A 22,974-nucleotide genomic window follows, 5' to 3' on the forward strand; every position below is an offset into this window, starting at 1 on the left:
CTTAGGACGAACAATGCCCATCTTCATTAGTATATCTCCATCTTGGAAAACGTCTGTAGTATATTCAGTACTAGGTGTAGACATTATTGTATCATCAGCAATCATCTTAGTTAAAATACATGCGGTCATATCATCCTCTCTTCCTTGAAACGAAATTGTCCCTGGTTTCGAGTTGATCTCTTCAATAATATTTGTAGTTGCAGACTGAACAACGACTGTAAAAATTTCAGTAGCTTCGACCTCCCTTTTCTTTGCTTCTTTCCACTCTTTTATCTTCTCCATGTGTTCTTTCCTCCAAACAGTGAAAAGATCCTCTCCCATGGGCAGAAGGTCACACTTCTTACCCTTCTTGACAATATATTTGTGTGTTTGGCAATCATATCCGACATCCTTCTCTTTGTACCATGGCTCGCCCAACAACAAGTGACACGAAATCATCGATACCGGAATCATGTCGCACAAGACCTCAAAATAATATTTTCCCAACAGAAACGGTACCTTGGTCTGGTGCGTGATAGTGAGCTCTTCATGACCCAAACGGAACGAATATGGTTGTGGACGAAGTGTCAATGGTAAATCCAACTTCTCCACCATCTCGATGCTTGCGACATTAATCTAAGTCATGTGGTCGATTGTCATAGCACATGATCTCTCTTGTACCACAGCACGAGTATGGAAAAGTCCATCCCATCGGCCTTCCTCCTCCAACTGAAATCCATAGCTTAGCTTCCATGATAATCCAGTCATCTTCTACATAGTGTTGTGAACAACCTTGCTCTGAAAACCACCTGATGTAGACCGAACCTCGATTGCGAGATCAGATCTGTTGTTATGGTCCGATCTTTCATGACACTCCACCTTCAGTAGTAGCAACCTCTCGCCCGCGCACGCGATGTACACGAAGTAGAGGGTTTGAACCTTACGGCTCAGCACGAGAAAACCAATCTCAATGACAGTACTCACGCACAAAACAATTTCCACGAAGAGAATCCACAACACATAGGTTTTCTAAAGCTTCCTCCGAAACTTAGGGATTTTTAGACAGCTTCTCCCAAAACTCGATACGGGTATTTACCCTAAAATCACATTCTGTCTATCATAAAAATATAACCTTCTTTCACAATGACCGCACTATTTATATTTATACTAGTACAACTAGCCGACTCAAACTTTGTTAGACCAACACACTAGCCGCACAACAAATTGGAAATAAAGACTACCTGCCTAAAAATAACAACTGCCTTAAACAAACTACTAGCTGAGATAAATATGGACCCTATCTGAACGCCATCTTGAAGTGCCTCCCGTACTGCAGGTGGACCCCATCCAACTTCTTTCAAGGATCGTTGGGCACGTACACAACTTCTTTGGCAAGGATCCTGTTCCTTGTGTGGCTGGAAGAGAAATAAATATCTGCCAGTTATCTTCTTGACGGATCCCAACAAATCAGAAAATATACTTTCTCTTTTATTATATCCTAATACCTTGCCTGCATATGTTACTCCATAAAATTTAGAGTCCCAGGTTGAACGTCCACCGAGATTACCAAAACAATCACATGCACGTGCCGGTTCTGAACGCGCTCGTTGTCCTTTTACTAGACCGGGTTTGTATTTCTTTCCATAGTATTCTTTAGGCCGAACAATACCCATCTTCATTAGTATATCTCCATCTTGGAAAACGTTTGTAGTATATTCAGTACTAGGTGTAGACGTTATTGTATGATCAACGATCATCTTAGTTAAAATACACGCGGTCACATCAAAAAGTTAACACACATGAATTATATATCCCTATGTAAATGTGTATTCTATTGAAACTTCTATAGTGTTTAGGAAAATTTCAATCTCCAAGCTCGCGTGGGACCACAAAATCCTCACTCTCAACACACGCCATTATTGAAGGAAATTCACAGGGGCACGTGGGTGCGGGGGAACATAACTGCCAATCCGTGCCTGCCCATTCGATTGCCTCGCGGTTCATGAAGTAGTTGGGTCCCACACGAGGGCACAATAAGTTTTAAGTTTTAATTGTTGAAACTTACGATTTTGCATCGGTCGCGAGTATCAAGTTTCAGAGTTGAAACTTTAAGTGCTATTTTGTTGGTCGTAGCCTCGTGGGCACTAAAGTCATGATTTTATTGGTCGTTTGTTCTATTACCAAAATTTGTCAGAACGTAATCAAAATGGATCTTATTTGAAAGCCCTCGTCACATAAAATATGAATATGAAAGCATAATTTAATTTGGACCTACTATCCAAAAGATATGAAAGTTTGAAAATTAAAAGTAAAAGAAAAAGCACGTGTGAGCGTCTTGGTGCCCCGGCACCTGCGAGCCCCAAATCATCTCCCTATTGTTGACCGAAACTATGTAATAGCATCGGCAACACATGGAGGATGTCATGTTTTTCGAAAAATAGTGGATTTTATTGACTTAAAATAAAGCATTAAGGGAATACAAACACAATGAGCATGCATCCGGACTCTGCATAACTAAGATGGACACAACCAACACCAATGCACACACACAAATAAACATGTCGGTAAAGAGCAAAGTCATACAAGACAAAAACTCCAAAACTATGCCTAAGGGGGAAAACGAGGAAACAATTGAAGTGCTCAAAATAGTGACTGACAAACTACCACAACGACCATATTCCCACCAACCATCTCTTAACACCATCAGGACAATGAGAAAGGTTCTTCAAGAGTAGCGTGTACATGAAGGGAACAACACTCAAGTGCTGCCGTCACCGAATCCAACCACCAAAGCCCATATTCTACACTTTCACCATGAAGAACATGTCCAAGCATATCTGTGCAATGCCTTCAACAAGGTAACAATGCAAAAACATTATCATTGCCAGGTATAACAAATGCGGGCAGACCTAGGGTTTCATCTTGAAAATCAAGACCAGGTACTCGAGAAGCCCACCAAAATGAAGTCAATCATGTGTTGGGGCTACCACTTTCCGCGATCACATCAGCTACATGCGCTGGGCTATAAATCACACGGCCACCAATCACAACCATACCATCTGTGTCAAAGCCGTCGTCCATAGATTGCATCTTACCAGTGAAGGCAAACTGGTCGGAGTTGATGACTCCCTTTAGTGATCCGGTAAACAGATAGCAAAAAGGATTCTCATATTTTTCCCCATAGATAACCCTGAGTTATCGAACCCATGAGAGGATGTGCACCTTGAAGCCAAGGGTTTCTAGCAAGCTTTTGCAGGAGTATTAAATTATAATTTTTGACCGGAACATAATCAAGTTGCAATGGAGAACACTTATAATAAAAATAGACATGAGTATGAGGACTTAGTTCTACAACCATATACTTGCGAACGGGATCATTGTGCTATTGATTTGTGCCCTCGAAGACACCCAACAAGATAGGCTTGCAACATATGGAAGTGGGGGATGTGTCCAAATTACATCTTGGCCGGAACGCCCCATGCATCAAAAGTCAGTTGTCCAACTAAAGGCCCTATCCGTCGCGTGGGGTTGCCTTGATAATTAAGATAGAATTAGACAAAAGCATTGGGCATTTAATGACTACACCTCTTGTAGCCTCAGAGATAGGATTCACGCTACCTTACTAAAAGTTTTTGTCACTGGTGTTTAGAATAGTGCTTCACAATCTCTCTGCTCTTAGCCTCCTTGTGGCTCGAACTCCATGATCCTGGGTACCCGCAGTATCGAAGAACGCACGAGAGACAAGACAATTTTATTTCCCACATATGAGACGTTAGTTTGAAATGATTCCATCGATCCCTTCAACAAATACATAGGGTTGCAAGGATATCCCATGATCTTACTTAATTACTCCCACATGGTGATCGAACGCAAGAATAAATCATTGAAGAACACATCAAGACGAATGCTTCATTGATAATATGTCTTACAATGGTTGCCGGACGCGATACACGATTACAAGGTATGGCTAACTTGGGGATGAATGTTGCGGCGGTGGTGATGGTAGTGGCTATGGAGATGGAGATGGGAAATGGTGGCGGCTAGAGTTTGTGGATGCTACTAATGACGAAGATGGAGGTTTCGGCGATGCTCTAATCCGATTCTTGTGTTGGCATTTAATAAAAGTTAGAGTGTTGGACGTCGCGGTGCCGTGTGCGTCTAGTACAAGTGACGGTACGAGCGAGTGTGCTCATAACAGACATCATCTTGCGCTCTGGACTACTTCTTGTGCCTCCAACTTGATCTCTCTTATCTCCTCATTGCTCCTTTCCATATACTAGATGACCCAATTGGCGTAGAGACCAAACTACAGCCCGAAAGTTAGGTGAATTATTTGAAACAGCATGCTGCTGGGCTTGGCCAATTGAGCTGATCATCTCAGTTTGCGGTCCTTTCGTACTTCCTTATCCATTTGGTATAAGGTTTTTTTTTACCTGTCATTCGGTATAAGGTTGCTCCTTTAGCACCAATTCAACATGTGTAATAGCTATAATGTTGATCATCCAATCATTATTATGACTCTCTCATAATAATCACAAGCTAGGGAGTATTTTGTTGGCATTGTTCGTAACTACCAAATCTAATGATCAACAAACTCTCAACAACAAATCCACAAGTTCTGCCCGGCCATCCAGACATCTCCCACACTCCATGGTACATGACGACAACAGCTCGTAACCGCCAGATCAAACGGTAGGCAACACAGGGTATCGATGAATCAGGGCGCAACTGCAGTTCTCAAGATGATAACTACGCACCTGACTTTAAGTGTTCATATGTGTGATGTTTGCACCAACTGGACCTTACTCCGCATAGCCGACTGGACGACCCTCCGGACAGGGGGGTGCATGGCGACTAACCCAGGCGCCACAACCCACAGTTTGAACCCCGAGTAAATTTTCAATCTCCTCCTTTTCCTCACTTTTGATTCCTAATTCAGATTTGACCAAGGTTTTCTCTGTTTGATCTTCAGGAGTGAGAAGGTGTATCTCAACTAGTTGAGTTATCTCTTTATCCTCTTCGTCCCGAGACTCCTTTTGATAATGTTCGTCCAATATGGTTGAAAAGGGAAACTCCATCATATCCTCGCCGAGCCTTAGATCTAGAGATATTGACCACTTTCATCGAAATGGTATGATTACATCCTATCCACCTCTAGAGTAACTCCCTGTTGGCCGAGCGCGTAGGGTTTCAAAAACACAAACTCCCGAATTGTTGAAAGCGTCTGGAGGGCACTGTCGGAGTCGGTCTCAAGGCGGCCACTTTCCAAGTCTGATGGTGGCGCGAGACGTGGCCACTCATGCACTGGGGTTGGTGGTGCAGCCACTTCGACAAGACAGTGTAGAAGAAGCGCCAGTCGACGTGCAGAAACAAGAGCTATGGTGCTTCTTCTCCCGCACATAACCACCATGGACACTGTAGCGGCAACAACATCCACGTCCATGGCCACGACAAGCAGTAGCAACATGTCTGGTTCGTCCCTGGGTGCTTACTCCCTGTAAATTTTTATGCATTTTACACCGATTCATGCCAAACTATGTGATGTGATGCTAACTGAACAAAATGGTGTGAAAATGGCCATTTTCTACACATTTTGGATTTCGTATGGCTGCACAGTCTAACTAATTTTGCGCAGGCTAAAAGATCTGCCCATACAAGAATCGATGATCATGGCAAATTTAGCTATGTAGGCATTTTTGACAATAATATGGCAATTCATAGTGGTTGTAAAACTAGTTGTATTATACTCATGATGTTTTCATGTGTTTGTTCTCTTGGTCTAAACAACTGTTTATGCCATCGTCACTAAGAATAAGTTGCCACCAAACTTGAGAAATGTAGATATAGTCACGGAATATGTGATGTGTCTTTGCCACAACAACTTAACATGCACTGGCATGGTAAATTTTGGGACCATGGTCACATGGCAAATGTAGTATTCTACTCTTCTCTAAAGCATCACAATTTTGTAAAACATGGCAAATTCTGAAAGTTTCTACAACATGTCAAACTTGCGAGCCCTTCAAATTGCTTGCCACAATTTTCGTCAAATGTATGTCATTTCTTTTTTCTCTAACATGGAAAACTTACTAGATGGACCATGTCAAACTTAATTAATGTAATATGGCAAGCTTAATTCAAATACCATGGCAAATTTCTTTTTATTTGTATCATGGAAAAATTATTTTACGCGCATTGCAAGTTTTCATTTTTAAATGAAACATGAAAAATCATAATAAAAATTCAATGGCAATTTTCATCATGCATTCTATGGAAACTTTGTTCATGTTTTTTAATAGGGACATTCACATTTGTGCCCCTAACTCAAACCCACTACTCAAATTTACCCCTAACTTTTGGATGTGCTCAAAATTTGCCCCTAAAAAGCATTTTATGTCACGAGAATGCCCTTCTAGCAGGTCAAAGTTGTTTGACCAAAACATTGAAAATTCATAACAAATTCATATGAACTCAGAAGAATGGAAAATAAGATATCAAAATGTTCATAGAACACATCACCTATATGCACATGTCATTTATGTTCATGACAAAAGCACTCTTTAAAGCCATTTAGGGTTTATGACATAAAAAATTATTTAGGGTGAATGCAAATAAATGCACATGTAGGTGATGAACGTACATTAGGGGCAAATTTGAGCACATCAAAAAGTTAGGGGTAAAGCTAAGAGTGGGCGCAAATTAGGGGCATAAATTTAAATGCCCCCTTTTAATAATCCCCTACAAGTTCTATTGCATTGAGCATATAATGGAATAGTCACAGACAAATGTATGGCAATGTGATCTTCGTACTAGTTTAATCTTTAGAGAACATGGCAAATTTTCCTTTTTTGTCATGGTTAATTTACTTTTATCGCCATGAAAAATTACATATTTATTTGCAGTCGCAAATTTGACTTTTCTTTTCCCATGGCAATTTTACCTTTACTACCATGGCAAATTTACCTATATTGCCATGGCAAATTTACTTTAACATACATGGCAAAAAAATATTATTGTTTGCATTGACAATTTTTTAAATTTTGTTTTGGCAGGTAAATTTGTATTCATTGACATGGCATTATTAGTTTTTGTGTGCCATGCCAATTTTTCATTCATTTGACATGGCAAATTTACCTTTATTGCCATCGCACATTATTTTAGCATGCATGGTAAAAATTACCTTTCTATTTTTGCTAGGGCAATTTTTACTTTTGTTTGCCATGGCAAACTTGCATTCATTGACATGAATCAAATGTATGTTATTTCTTTTTTCTCTAACATGGAGAACTTACTACATGCACCATGGACAAACTTATTTTTTGTACTTTGGCAAGTTTAATTCAAGTATCATGGCAAAACTTAATTTATGAACCATGACAAGCATAATTCAAGCACCATGTCAAATTTATTTATCCATATCATGGAAAATTTGTTCATGTTTTTTAATAAGCCACTAACAAGTTCTAGTACATTTAGCATATAATGGTATAGTCGCACGACAAATGTATGGTAATTTGATCTTCGTACCATTTTTATCTTTAGAGAACATGGCAATTTTACTTCTTTGTATCATGGTTAATTTACTTTCATTGCCATGGCAAATTTTATTTTCTTTTTGCCATCACAAACTTTACTTTTTCTTTTCACATGGCAATTTTACATTTACCACCATCGAAAATTTATCTTTATTGCCATAAAAAATTTACTTTAACATATATGGCAAAATTTTCCTTTTTATTTTTTCCATGGCAATTCTTACTTTTGTTTTGACATGGCAAATTTGCATTCATTGACATGGCATTTTTACTTTTTGTTTGCCTTGGCAATTTTTCATTCATTCTACATGCCAAATTAGCTTTATTGCCATGGCAAATTTACTTTAACATACATGGCAATATTTTCCTATCTATTTTTTTGCCATGGTAATTTCATTTTTCGTTTTCCATGGCAAATTTACTTCAAAATACATGGCAAACTTTACTTCTTACTTTTGGGATGGCATCTTCACCTTCATTGTCATGGAGAATTTAACTTCATTTGACATGGGAAATAAAGCTTCATTTTTGCCATGGTATTTTTGACTTCAACATACGCTGCAAAGGAACTACTTTTTTGTACGTAGCATTTGGTAATCTTTCTTATAGTTTTAGTGCAATGGAAATTTAATGGTAATTTCGTTTCTTATAAGTTTTGGGATTTTTTTCTGTTTTTGATTATTGCAAATTTTGCAACCCGGCAAAATTTCAGCTTTTGATAATGGCAAACATATTTGTAAATATAAAAGAAATTCTTGGGGTCCAAAATATTTGCCTAGCGCAGCGTTGAAAGCATATTTTGGTTTATACTCCACACAAGATAATCAGCCAGCAATGATGCCGAAATAAGAGGAGCGCGACAAAGGGGCTGCAAGTCAGCCCGAACCCGGCGCGATCGTGCAGCAAGGAAGCGAAGCCCCCATGTGCAGCAGTAAAAGCTTGCGACCACACCGGGCCAGCGGCCACTGCTGCTGCGTCGGTTGTCAGCCTACCGCTGCATGCTACAGCAAGCCACTGCGCCTCTGCGAAGGTCCTTCCATTGCTGATGCGGCCTCTGCTGCGTGTCTCTGCACCCTACCCCCGGTCGCCAAGCCGTTCTTCTGATCTGATTATTAGTGTTGCATTGCAATTTGCATTGCTACTCCTATTCCCATTCTCGCTATAAATACGAGCGTCCAGCCATTGGAGGCCCCATTCCATCCTGTTTAGCTAATACTCGTCCTACTCGCCTCACCCCCTCCGGCCCCAGCTTTGCTTCTCTTCTTCTCCACCTCATTGTGTCCGACCCCTGTGCCGCGCAAGCCAGATGGAGGTGAGTGTCAAGCGTGTATGTGCGAATCAGGAACCATTCAACAAGGATCGATCGGTCATCAGAGTAGCCGAGAAGGAGTAGTTTGAAGTTTCTAACTCAGCTGGCTAAGCATTTGTGGTTTTGGTTTTGCAGAAGGCGAGGAGGAGGCAGGTGCCGGCGTTCGGGGAGTGGAACTACTGCCACGGCTACGACGAGCCACCGGCCGAGCGCCACGCCGCCCCGGAGGACTGCAGCGACGTATGGTTCAAGTACTCGCCGCCTCCGCGCAAGCCGGCGCCCAAGAAGACGAGGAGCGACGTGGCCCGGGAGAAGAGCAGGCGTGCGCGGGCGTTGGAAGGCGGCGGCCTGGCGCGCGCCACGTCCAGAGCTGCCTCCGCGTCCAGGGTGGTGCGGCCCGTCGACGAGGACCTGTACCAGGTGCCTCCGCCGGAGCTTGCCTCCCGCCGGTACCGGCCAAGACGGGTACGTACGAACGGCACGGCCACAGACTTGAATTGGCTCAGTATGGTTCGAAGTGGAGCTGACTTTCTCTCTGGTCGGATGATGCCTTTCTGCAGAAGAGGAGCCTGTGGATGGAGTGCCTGGGCCTCAACTCGTGCGTCGCCTGAACGCTTGTGGATGGGATGCTTTGCTGCATGCTCGTTCTTGACAAGGAAATCGATCGACCGGTCGAATGCTGTGTGTTTTGTTTTGTGATCTCTTGGGCTGATTATGACTTGTAATGCTTTCTAGCTACTACTAGTTTTTGTTTCCACCGCAAGTTGTATTCCAAGACCAACAGCAGGTATGGTCTCGTGCCTAGGCTGGGTCGATGTGTTGAGAGTATAGATTAAGACTGACGTTCTTTGAGGTAGTTCGTGGCAAGCAATCTGCGGCCTTTTGTTTACAGAAGATATCAAACAATCGATAATAGTGGAAGTAATCGGTCCATATGAACGTGATAGCTAGAGAGCTTAAGTACAAACGACCAAACATCTTATAGACGGCCTAACTTTTGTACTCTTACCGTCAAAGTAGTACACTCGTGTGAAGATGGATACCACAAATGAAAGATGGAGGTAAAATTATAGTCTTCATCCCAAGGCGTTTTGGCTCCCGGGTGCATTTGCACCCGGATGAACAGTACCCCAAAAATTTAAATGTTTTAAAAAAATTGAAATTTTTTGTAGATGATCATGTTGGTGTAGCAAACATGCTTGTCAAATTTCATGCGGAACGGAGCAGCGGTGTTTCGTCGGTGAAAAAAATAAATTTTGGTGACATTTTGGGGTGACATTTGGCCTTTGATTTTTTTTTTTTTGCGCAGGTCAAAATGCTTAACTTTTTTGTCTCAAAATTTACAGGTAGCATTTGTATATGACAAAGATCACAAAAAAAATTATCTCAATTTTTTTGACATTTGAAAAAAATAAAAAATGGCCCCGGGTGCTAATGCACCCGGGAGCCAAATTGACTTTCCGTCATCCCAAGCCCATTCTTCTTAGGACTACATAAGATAAACTTGCCGCACCTGTACAACAGAAATTGTGCAAGCAGCCAGGCGAATCCATATTTAACAGATAATTTATGCTCAGAAATTAGATACATACTCCCTCCGTCCGCGAATAAGTGTACATCTAGATTTTGTCCACTTATTCATGGACGGAGCAGGCGGATGGATGGAGTAGGTTACTTCTATCACCAATTAAATAGCCAGAACTAAAGGGAAAAGACGATCAAACGCATAGGTTAAAGCAAAAATCGGACACAAATTCATGTTGTTCACATTTAGAAATGATAGCAACGACATCAAAGTTGACAATTGATAAAGACACCGGTTCATCATAAATTTGCTACCACACAGACAATCAATTAGGGAAAGGGTCGATTCCAAAAGAGAGTCAGGATGCGACTTTTTTGCATCTAAACTTGGACATAAGCATATGCTGGCTGAAGGTGACAATAGGGTGCTTCCCAATCTCCCATAGTCTTATCTTGAAACATGGAGCAAAAAGTTCAGAGTAATGAAAAGATTATTAATCTCAGACTGAACATCCAAATTGCGAAGGCTTACCCTTTGTCCCGATACACAGGGGATTTGAATTCCTCAGAAAAATTCGTCACAGATGGGCATGTCATCAAAGTTCCAAAGGTCCATGTTGTCGACGACATCGTTCTCCATAACAAGAGGCACCATTGAGTTGTAGGTGTTACTCTCAACAAGCGCAAATTCAGCTCCTTCAACAATCACCACTGAGTTGTAGGTGTTACTCTGGACAAGTGTAGATTCTGCTCCTTCAGCAATAGTGGAAATGGGAGCCATGGATGATATATATGGAGTCTTGATGTCATACTCCCAGCCCAAGTCAGACCAGCCAAAAATGTTGCTTCCCTGGCCAGAGTACATATTCATAGCAAGAGCTTCAACAGGGGCAACATACTTCATCGTAGGAACAAATGGCACGTTATCAAGCTGAATAAGTGGTTGGCTTGATGCAAAGTCAGTAGATGGGTACACGAAAGCATTTGTGTTGGCAGGGTTGTTGACTGCTGGTGTGACGGTAGGTTCCTGTGCTGCGTTTGGCTTGGGTGCTTTAGGTTCCTGAACTGCCGGTTCCTCTGGAAAGTTAACCTTGGCCTTCTTGCCATGGATCCTGAGTGCTTCAACATCATAAGCTCTTGCGGCTTCTTCAGCACTGTTGAAAGTACCAAGCCAAACACGGACACCCTTGCTAGGATCTCTGATTTCAGCAGCCCACTTACCCGAGGGGCGTTGGCGGATACCCTTGAATTGGTTCTTTCTCTTCCTTTTTGCTGGCCTTTCTGAAGGACCATCAAAAACATTCGTACTCATGATGCTTAAGTCATCTGCAATGGAAGATCAATGTCAATGGTAAGAGGGACCAATACAGACAAACTTCTCTCACAAAAAGTAAATAATTTCATCATGGACATAAATTTATATGTAAAATATATTGATCGTAATGAACACTGAAACATGATGGGTCAATTTGGGTGAACGCATCATCAGTCACCCACAAATAAAATAAAAATCCAGGGTACTGATAAACAAACCTCATGTTATAAACCTTTGACATCATTCTGCAATAATTAATCTACAAATTGCATTGTAGACGATGCAGAATCAAGGATATACTTTTAATTCGGATTCAACGATTGGCAGAATAATCCTTTAGACTGATAAAAGAACCAAGTCTAGAACAATCCTCACACACACCTACAACCATTTAACAAGGAAACAGTTCAAGAGGCCAAGGTCACCAAGCAAAACGGAGAAATTTAACCCTTTCTGAGGATTTTCTACCCCTTTTGACTAAACGGTGAACTTGTGGACCACCATCAAAGATCACGAGTATAAATCACAAGATCGTCAACCTAACAACAAAAGCTGCTTCTTCGAAAGAAAGGAACGGTGTCGGAAACAACTTACCAACCGAACACAACAGGGAATGAAAAAAGCCTAACCCTTCACCGAAATCACTCCATGATAGCACATCCAATCCAAAATCTCAAAACAAACAGGAGTAACGCCTCCCAAACATAGCTTTCCAACAACACTCCTTACTTCTACTACCTTCGTCCTGGTAACTACTCCCCCTCATATTTTGGGTCATTTTTTTACCATGATTTTAATTAATAAAATAATACTAGTTAATTATGTGGTCAAACTTTGACCCAACATACGAGGAGGCTAATAAAATCATACGAGGGTAGAGAACAGTCAATCGCTAAAGGTAAGGATATGCAGATTGAAAATTAGTCCAAGTGACCCGGGGTCAATACCATGGGAGAGGGACCTTTTGATGGCGGCAAAGGGCTTGATCTCGGTGACCTCCTCCTCGTCATCCTTCTCAACGACCCCACCGGGCCCGAGCTCCATGTCGGAGTCCCCGGAGTTGGCCTCGAACTCCTTGAACTCGGCGTCAAAGTCCTCCTCGTTGTCGTCCAGCCTGAGTCGCCCGCACCCACCGAGCCCTGTGAAGTGCCGCCCCACACCGTCGCTCCGTCGGGGCTTCTTCTTCTCGGTCCACAGCGTTGTCGCCATCACCTTCCGCCTCACCGCGGGAGCCTCGGCGTCCTCAAGTTGTCGTCCGCCGCACATGATGGCCGCTAGTACCTTGTCGCAGTCGTCACAGGGGGAGGGGCCTCGCCGGAATTTGTAAATGGGCAGATGTTTTAATAAAGCGGGGCGTCAAGGGTGGGTTTGGAGGGGGCAATGCCAGTCCCCTATATAGGTGGTGGCCGCGTGACTGCGCGAGGGGGTGTGCGATGGGGACCACGCGTTAGTGAGGGGTCGCGTGGCAGGCGGAAGGCACGAGGAAGGTTCCGAAAGCGAACGTTTCTACTTGGGGGAATCTTTATTTCCTCCAGGGAATGAACAGATGGGTGTACTTTGACTTTCTTTCTTCGGAGGCAAGTCAATATTTATTAGCTAAAGTTGTTGTACTACACACCTATAGTACCACTGTACTACTACTGTCATATACTCTTCGTCCGGGTTTATTGGATGGGTTCAACCAACTAAACAACTAACCAAAAATCTTCTCGTAAATTATTATATGTAATGCTAAGAACTTTGCAAATCACTCATAGCTAGTTACGCCATTTTTAACTCAAGATTATACTACAAACCTTTAGTCTGATTGTACTACTACTGTCGTACTCCCTTGTCCGAGTTTATTTGATCGATTCATCTAACCAAATATTTAACCAATATCTTCTCATAAATGATTGTATATAATTTTAAAATCCTGCAAATAACTCATGGCTAGTTATTTCATTTGTTAGCTCAAGATTGTTGTACTACACACCTGTAGTACGATTGTACTACTACTATCGTACACTCTTCGTCCGGGCGGGTTCAACCAACCAAACATTTGACCAAAAATCTTCTCAATAAATGATTGTGTATAATTATAAGATCTTTGCAAATCACTCATAGCTAGATACGCCATTTATTAGCTCAAGATTATACTACACGCCTGTAGTATGATTGTACTACTACTATCGTACTCCCCCATCCGAGTTTATTGGACGGGTTCATCCAACCAAACTTTTGTACAATATCTTCTCATAAATGGTTGTATGTAATTTTAAGATCCTTGCAAATAACTCATAGCTAGTTATTTTGTTCATTAGCTCAAGATTGTAGTACACACATGTAGTGTGACTATATTACTAATGTTGTGCACTCTCCATGCATCCGCGTTTATTGAACGGGTCCATCCAACCGAACGTTTAACCAAATATCTTCTCATAAATGATTGTGTGTAATACCGAACGTTTAACCAAAAATCCTATCATAAATGATTGTGTGTAATGCTAAGATCTTTTCAAATCATTCATAATTAGTTACGCGATTTATTAGCCTAAGGTTATACTACACACCAGTAGTATGATTGTACTACAACTATTGTACTCCCCCGTCCGAGTTTATTGGTCAGGTTCATCTGACCAAACGTTTAATCAATATCTTATCATAAATGATTGTATGTATTTTAAGATCCTTGCAAATAACTGATAGCTAGTTACTTATTTTATTAGCTCAAGATTGTACTACGCACCTATAGTACAACTTCATTACTCTGTCATACTCCCTCCATCTAGGTTTATCGGACGGGTTCATCCAACCAAATGTTTAACGAATATCTTCTCATAAATGATTGTGTGTAACTCTAATATTCTTGTAAATCACTCATAGCTACTTACTCCATTGTTCTCAAATAAAAAGAAAGTTCCTTCGTTGAGTTACTAGCATGTAAGTTGTGTGCAATCATTCGCATTATTATGCGGTAGTTATATGAATTATAAGTTAGCATTGCAAAATTCTCATCAAATTCTTGATCTAACCATGTATATTGAGATTCAGTATTTCTCTTAACCTAACATAACATCGAACTTCTTAATATTCAACCAATATCTCCTTATAAATGACTTTGTAAATCTATGATCCTTATAAATCACACATATCTACCTACCCTCGTATCATGTATGTTCAATCATTAGCATTATTATACGGTTTGTTTATGAAATCAGATGAACATTGCAACTTTTTTCTAATGTGTTCATGATCTAACCCTGTATAAAGATTCTTTTAAATGTAAACTAACGTGGCAATGTTGACTCACGACTTTGTTTGTCTTACTTGACATCGAGAGGAAATAATTTTAGAGTAGTTTTGTTTCTTTTGGGGGGATGTGATTGGACGATGCATGAACGAAGCATCAACTCTCGGCCAAAACACAGAATTTGCATAGAAAATCTACACCTGAGTTGTTTATACTAAAATAGCATAAAAATGTGTAAACCATACATAGAAAAGTTTAATAGTATCCAAGAACTTCCAACATATTACGTGGCTACAACAATGTATGCTAGCTAACAATGGCAAAAAGTAACTTATCTAAACATATATTGAAAGCTTACCAACAAAAGCAAATATTTAACCCCCTCAAAAAATTAACCATAGGCGGCTTCAAACTTTTGTGTCCTACCTAAAAAAAGAGAAAAGTGTGATTCTACAGTATCTTCTACAATAGACAAGGACAAAAACTAATCCTAATACATGGGTTAAAACCAGTTCCAGCGACATGGGGCCAATACCTTCGAGAGGGACCTCCCGACGACGGTGAATGGATTGATCTCAATGACCTCCCGTCATCATCATCCTCAGCCACCCCACCATGCCCGAGATCCAAGACAAAATCCGTGGAGTCGACCTCCTCCTCAAAGTCCACGTCATATTCCTCCACCCTGAGCTCGACACCAAACCCATTGAGCCTCGTGGAGCGCAGGCCTTCGCCTCCGCCCCATCGAGCCTTCTTCTTCTCAGGCCACAGTGTTGCCTAGGTCACCCTCCGTGTTACCGCGAGCGTCTTGAGGTCCGTGAAGATCACGCCGCCACACATGGAAGCTAGTACCTCGTCATAGTCACCGGGGAAGGAGCCTCACCTGAATTGTTAAATAGACAGAGTTTTTAATGAAGCGGTGGAGCAGGTGTGGAGGTTAGCAGGTGGAGACGAGGAAAATCCCCTATATACATGATGGTACACGCGACGGAGGCCCTCTGGGTAAGGGGGCGTGGTAGGGACCATGTGTCAATGAGGGGCTGACCGGCGGACCAAAGGCACGAGGTAGGTTTCGAAAGAGAGTGTTTCGATTCAGGGGAATCTTGCGTGTTTGCCCCTTGAAAGAAGTGGTATTTCTAGTATTGGCCCTCGGAAATGAATGGATGGACGATTGACTTTGTTTCTTTGGTACCAAGCCCTTTTTTTGATCAAGATTGTACGACATCCCTCCTCTGAAAAAAGGTTGTACGACACTCCTGTACTACCATACTATACTCGTACTGTTCTCACTAGCACCGTCTAATCAAGACATTCAAGGAAGATCTCTAACTCATCCTTGCAAATCACTCATGGCCACTACTCCATTGAGTGTTTTTAGCAACTCTACTCCATTGCGTTAGTAGCATGTATGAGCAATCATTAGCATTAGAATTATATATGGCATTTATATGAACTAGACTATGATTGCGCACGTTGCTGCGCCCGCCGATTTTTTCAGTCAAAGGGTAGAGACTTTTAATAAACATAGAAAACATGGGAGATAACATAATATAGGAGATGAAAAATATTGGTTCCAACTTCAGACCCAAGTGTTGGAAGAAATCTAAAAAACTTCTAGTACATTGACATTGCTATAACTTAGGCTGGCTAGTAATGAGAAGGTAAATAATATTTGCCAGAAACTCGTATAAAATATGTAGTTGAAGGAACTTTAATGGTAACATAAGATCAAACACAATATCATAATCCGTTGATAGCGTGTAATAAGAGGTGCATTGATCTATACATCCCCATGTTATGGATGTTCCTACAAGATGATACAAGGATCTGTTTAATAAAGTCAGATGTATAATGACAAGACTAGCATAAGTTGTTTAATAAGGGAGGAAGTGTGACAACAAAGACGAAAAGTAGGTGCAATGACAAACCCTATTAGCGAAGGCACATATTACAGAACTTAGCTGAGCGTATGAAAGACAGCTCAATTCTGTGTCAAAAACTCAAAATTGCAAGACTCACTTTTGTGTCAAGTGCAAAACATACGATAAATCTGACCATCTTACTCCTCTATCACCAAGTTTAGGATCTCCCATTATCAAACTATTAGAAAGGAACCAAAACCATCGAGAAGGTGTCCAAATCTCAACCGGTGGATGGTTCACAGGTATATAAACAGTATAATTTGATGTAAACCGGAAATATTCATGGAGCGTTTTTGGGTCATCGTCAACTTCATCCAGCGAAATTGATTAACTATTCATAAACAATTGTTTTTACATGGAGCCTCGGTAGATACATGCAGGAGGAAGAAAATGACTTAAGGAATCCAGAAAGGCCTACCACAACCCTTTTTTGGTTGCATCTGTCCTTTTTTGTGTACTCTCCATGCAGTTATTTTTGCTTTCCCTGCCTCAATCCTTCAAGCAGATAGTATGTACAAGCTTGAAGCTTCATGTCATAGAACATGACAACATTATCAAAACTTTAATAGCACCTAGATAAGAATCAGCTCCAACCCTATTGAACAGTAATAGATCTAATTATCAGTTTTGGCTGAAGGTGTAGATTACCCTTATTGGCCATTGGTGTCACGTATCTGGGCATGGACAGCACCAACTTTGATCTGAAGAGTTTTCAGATGGTGATCCTGGTGTAGACTCTGAACATGTGCTATCTCCGAGGGATCAACCACCCTGCAAAACTCTTGTCTACCTTTGACAGAATAGTAAGCTCACTTGCTAGTACTACCTAAATTTAGTCTCTCAAACTCAAGTAAATATATTTTTCAATACACATGCATAACTTGTTTTTATAGGATAAACTTGACCTATAAAACATGATTTTAAGAAAATGTTTAGTTATTTTAATGGGCTAAGAAGATCAATACCTATCATGAGGAGTGTTACGAGAAGGATGAGCTGGGTTAGTAGGTACTGAAATATATACAATCGGACCATGCGACAAAAAAAGTAGAAAACTATATAGTTCACCTTCTTCAGAACATAAAGGGTGTTACGAAAGTACAAATCCTACTATTAAGAATGTATCATTGCAATATATTCAACACCGCGGGAAGTAAAATAATCATGATTTGCTTGATAATCAGCTGGCCATGAGTTAACTTCAGAAAAAATAAATAGAAAATAGCACTAATAAAGATGGCTTGTTGACTGAAATATTCAAATGATTGTGTAGGTACTGTAACTAATACAATCATCTGTCTATTGAGTTTTTTCTTACCAACAAGCTGTGTATATTTTCTGTGTTAACTTTAGTCCCTGCTAAGCTACTTCAATGTCCTGCAAATAGGGCTGGTGCATGTCAGCGGATTCAAAAACACCATGAGGCATGATTGAAACAAAAATCCAGGCACTACTCGATCCCTCTCCTTGTCATGGGCTCTACTTTCACTGAAGGGTTGGCCCTCTGCCAGCTGCGGTCCATCGCTCGTCTAGCGCCCGGTGCAGCAGGACCGAGCTCGTCTCGCGCTCGGTGATGCAGGTCGGGTCGATGGAGGCTCGTTTTTGCCGGCCTATTGGGTCTCGATGCTGGGGGCCGTCCAGGGGTGCGAAAGGCAGGGCCTTTCCGCTCGCCTCTTTGGTTGGGGTAGCGGTGGATCTCGGGTGAGGTGGTGTCAAGGTCTTGGATGCCGGGGCAGCGGCCCTGGTGGTGGTAACGCGGTGCTCATGGGCAGAGACTGTGGCTCGGTGTTGTCTGGTGGCCATGTCCGTTTGGGCGGCGTGGTCGCCGGGGTGTGGCATTCAGTGGTAGTGAGTGTTGGCCGGGGTGAAAACCTGATCTATCTTTGGACGGACCAGCAGCGGCGAAGCTCGTTCCCTTCTTGAAGGCATCGTCGCGGCTCTCATCGCCCGTCGTGTTGCTCTAGGGGAAACTCTGATCCTCGGATCGGGTAGTGGTGGCGCTCTAGTGTCGTAACCTTCGTGAAGGCGCCGCCTTGGAGCCCACTATTCGTCGTATGCGGCTTCATCTCTTTGCGGTGGTGTCTTCATGGTTGAAGTCCCCGGTTGCTCTTGTAGTGCTAGGGGTGGTGTTGCTGCGCTCAGCGCCTCTGTATCATGCCTTGGGTGTGTGCATGGGTTGTGGTGGTGTGCGTTTGTACCGGGTGGTTGATGATCGTTGCTTTATTTATAAAGCAGGGCAAAAGCCTTTTTCAATAAACAAAAATCCAGGGGAGGAAAGGGGCAGAGGGATAAGAGCTACCTTCTTTGAGGGAGGGGAGAGGGTGTAGGGTGAAGTTGCACATGAAACCAGCATCGGTTGCTGAGCACCGCCGATGGGAGGAGAAAAGACAGCTGCTGTCAACCTGACCTACTTCTGACTCCTTCAACTCCGACCTGGCTCCTGATAGAGAAATATGGCAGTGAAACATGGAGTATGATGAACAAAAGTGATAAATTTGTATGCAACTATTCTAGACCGAGCGGGTGTTGCTATGCACACGACAGTCCATGCACGTTCTTTGCACGATGCTTCACATCCAGCCATCAAATCACAAAATAGAGTGCAACACATGCATCAGATTCTCAATCGTGCATGAATCGTGCATGAGTGTCGGCTATGAAGTAGTTTCGTTCTAGTCCCAACCCTTGCATCATATAACACTTCAAACTAAAAAAATGAAGTACACCACTCTTAATCAGATAAAAATAAAAATATATGAAGATTTCAGGTAATGTTCGACCATGAACTTTAAAGTGCATAGAAATATCACAATATTGCTTTAATCTTACTAGGAAAATTGCCAATGCGTTGCAACGTGATACATATTATTGTGATGATCAAAATGGTTGAAGATCAACAATGACCAAATCTCAAAGAAAGCTGTTTCCAACACAATAAGATCAAAACAATAGAAAACTTTTTCGTACACAGAATGTGTTCGTAAAAAAAATTAAAGGTTAATAGTCAACAGTGCCCATATAATATGTCTATCGGTTGTAACAACTGTGTGCCTTCATCAACAAAGGAAAAAATAACTAAAAAGTCAAGGCTGTGAAACTTCACTTATATAGAGAACATAGTCTGATAGTAGTAGTCAACTAATTTCTACTTAAATTGAAGCTATAATTTAGGAAATCTACTTCCTAATATACCTAAACATTTCTAAGTAGTACAAATTCAGAAAAATGTTAACTCCAGCTTCACTCTTGTCGTACTTAAGCATGTGCACTAATAATTGTTTTCTTAGTTCCCATCCATCATGATTCCTGCATGAGAATATATGTCATTATGAGCACAAACTATCTAGTAATTTGTCGCTTCAAACAATTACATGTTCCATAAATCGGTCCAAATTGTGCAATCGGTCTAATATTTTCCTAGCACTGCCCCAGCACGTCTCCAGCAATTCAATGGGTAAGAAGTTTTAAATGCCTTTGTCATAGTTTAAGTATAACTCATCCAAAATTGATTCTAACAGAAAACTTATTTAAAAATTTTGTTGAACGAAATTCCCAGTTAAATTGTAATTGAGCAAAGAGTGTTACATTGCTTCGATGAACCAAATAAATACATGGTCATCTAAATATGTGTCAATTTCTATTACATAGTTCATATACAACATGTGAAATAACATCATCCTTGTGGTGGTTTCTGGAAAGAAAAAGAATTACAATGTATATGTGACAAACTGCTAACTACCTAAAAGGAATATCAGGTGATTTGACACAAATTTACAATACTAGATAAACTAAATTGGAATTTAGGAGAGGAAAAATGCATCTAGTTAAAATTTCAATAGTTCTACGTGTCCCTAGAAAATGCATCTAATTTAAAATGAATAGTACTACGTCTCTCACCAACAACTTAGCAGCCTTTGTCTTAGAACAAATCTAAATCTAGCTAGGAGACCAATTAATGACATCGGATTCAGAGGAGACATGCATGTGGATACTGGGAAGTTTTATGTACGTGTGCAGAAACCAATTGACGAGGCTGGATTGAGCATGGACATGCATGGATGCTGTAAAGGCTTACATACCTCTTTATGTTTTGATCAAGTAACTTTATGCATCAATGTCGGTCAACATTACTCTCACTTCATGTATCCTTCAGATTCAGATATGGATAGAAGGGTACCAGTGGAAATAGTCAGGAAGCATCAACTATTGGCATAAGGTTAACATGAATTTCCATAAAACAATAAGAAAATCTAAATTATATATTTCAACAACATTCACAAGCTATGAGCCCTGTACCATAGACCTCAAAAATCACATGGAGTAGATGACCTAGCATTGCAATAGGAGAGAAAAATTCACATCTTATGACAAAATGAGAGCGCGAGAATATAAACTTTGTTCACACATCAGATACTATATAATTAGCTGTGATGGAAAGGTGGGATATTTATTTCCGAGTTTTGGAGTAGATTATGTTAAATGATACTACATATCTATACAAAGAACATCGGATAAATACAGAAATAGAAGCAGGGTAGCAGTAGTATATTCTCAGTTATGCTGCACGGAGCCAAGTGAAAAATAACTTATGTCGATGAACTACCTTTATATGCCTTCCACTTTCAAAATACTTTGATCTGTTGAGTTTATTTACCTTTGGGGCTATAAGAGCTGACTCATGGATAAGCCTGCACATAACGGAACTCAGAAGAATATCTATAAAGTAATATTTGGGCACTGTTATTAAAAACATGTCATGTTTGAAGAAGATTCATTTTCCATGAGATTATCAAAAGAAAATTTTGTTACAAAAATTAGAATACCTTACTTAGCACGCTGTAGCAACCTTGTAAGTGACTTAATGGGACAAGTGCATGAAACATTTCAAAACATGCAGTGAAGAGCTGCCAATGGCAGTAATTTTCTTATTGTATGTACTATTAGTTGGAAAAGGAAATTGATTTTGTGCCAGCGAATGAATGCACATCATCTTGTCCGTTTATTCTGGATAGCTAGAAATATGCAACCCTTGCACTTGCCAATTGACAGCAATGGCTGAAGCAAGTTTATATAGATACATAGCAATGAACATAAAAAATGATAAGGAACTAAAGCTAAGAGTACCCTGTTTCTTCAGTTTTGTCAGATTCCTCATCTCCAGCATTTTGTCCATATTTGTCAAGTTGCCATCATGCCTAAGCCTAGCTCTGTTGTTGGCTTGGCTGCTGCATGCCACAACCATTATATCAAATTAGAGCAAACAGAAGTAGTCCCTAATTAGTCCAGTGAAAAAAAATAAAGATAACACATACCAGAAGTCCAACCACAATATCATGGCAAGCGGAGAGCAAAAGAACATGAACCACAAATAGAGACTCGGTGTAGACCAAATGCAGCTACTGTGCTATCACTTCCGGTTGAGGCGGTTCTCCTCAAGGTCTCTAGCCAGTCCCTGACCTCCTCGGTATGCCGTTTAATTTACCACAGTAAGGTATTTCTATTTGATTCTGATGACCTAGGAAGGGGTAGCCTTTTAACATCATGACAAGCTTATAGACCATAGTTTATCCTAAAAACTATAGTTTAAATTTAGCGATCAAAACATCCATTATCCAATGTTTATAAACACAAACTGTGACTTGGTTTTGTTGGAATCTTCTTTTTAGACATAAAAATATAGACAAGCACAATACTAAATTAGAAATTGTTCTGTTGAAATTAATATGGCCGGTTACTACACCAGCAGAATACACAAACCATTTTAGGTCAAATAAACACAATAAATAATTACCAATATAGGTGAGCTGCTTAGCCATGTAATCTACAATCTGCCTTGAACTGCAAGACAACGAGATACATTGATGAACTAATAGACACAAGCCATGTCAGGTGTGCACATTCAGTCAATAAACAACAAAACGCCACTTATCCATGCCAAAATCAATGGTTTGAGAAAAAGGAATGGATGCTAATGTACAAAAAATATTAGCTGACCACACTGGAATTGTGTTTTTTTACTTGGTTGCGTACTAACACTACCCTGAACACATTTCTCAAAAACAAAATACTACCCTGAACATAAGCACCCAAATTTAGGTGCACTACTAGAAGTCCAGAAAGTAATATTTAACTAATTTGAATATCAGACATTTTCATTT

General features: G+C 40.8%; 2 protein-coding genes across 3 annotated transcripts; one reads left to right on the forward strand and one right to left on the reverse strand.

The window, feature by feature from the left end:
- The first annotated feature begins 8,692 nt into the window (after positions 1-8,692).
- LOC109734771 (uncharacterized) lies at positions 8,693-9,679 on the forward strand. 2 transcript variants are annotated; one of them, XM_020293959.4, is made up of 3 exons: positions 8,693-8,826; positions 8,959-9,288; positions 9,384-9,679. In XM_020293959.4, exons 1-3 carry the CDS (start codon positions 8,821-8,823, stop codon positions 9,432-9,434), a joined length of 387 nt encoding a protein of 128 aa, XP_020149548.1. In that variant the 5' UTR covers positions 8,693-8,820; the 3' UTR covers positions 9,435-9,679. The 2 variants fall into 2 exon arrangements, with proteins under 2 accessions (XP_020149548.1, XP_040250220.1); XM_040394286.3 differs by having other exon boundaries at positions 8,700-8,841.
- Positions 9,510-12,340, reverse strand: LOC109734770 (ethylene-responsive transcription factor 1-like). The gene has a single exon (XM_020293958.4). The coding sequence runs from the start codon at positions 11,657-11,659 to the stop codon at positions 10,913-10,915; it is 747 nt and encodes a 248-aa protein (XP_020149547.2). The 5' UTR covers positions 11,660-12,340; the 3' UTR covers positions 9,510-10,912.
- Positions 12,341-22,974: the final 10,634 nt, after the last annotated feature.

Source organism: Aegilops tauschii, chromosome 7 (genome assembly GCF_002575655.3).
Source record: "Aegilops tauschii subsp. strangulata cultivar AL8/78 chromosome 7, Aet v6.0, whole genome shotgun sequence".
Taxonomy (NCBI): Eukaryota; Viridiplantae; Streptophyta; class Magnoliopsida; order Poales; family Poaceae; genus Aegilops; species Aegilops tauschii.

Bases quoted from the DNA above. Each gene is read 5' to 3' on its own strand.
- LOC109734770 (XM_020293958.4), bottom strand. From the start codon at position 11,659: ATGAGTACGAATGTTTTTGATGGTCCTTCAGAAAGGCCAGCAAAAAGG.
- LOC109734771 (XM_040394286.3), top strand. From the start codon at position 8,821: ATGGAGGTGAGTGTCAAGCGT. The intron at 8,842-8,958 runs GTATGTGCGAAT...TTGGTTTTGCAG, and splicing joins TGGAGGTGAGTGTCAAGCGT to AAGGCGAGGAGGAGGCAGGT. The intron at 9,289-9,383 runs GTACGTACGAAC...GCCTTTCTGCAG, and splicing joins GCCGGTACCGGCCAAGACGG to AAGAGGAGCCTGTGGATGGA.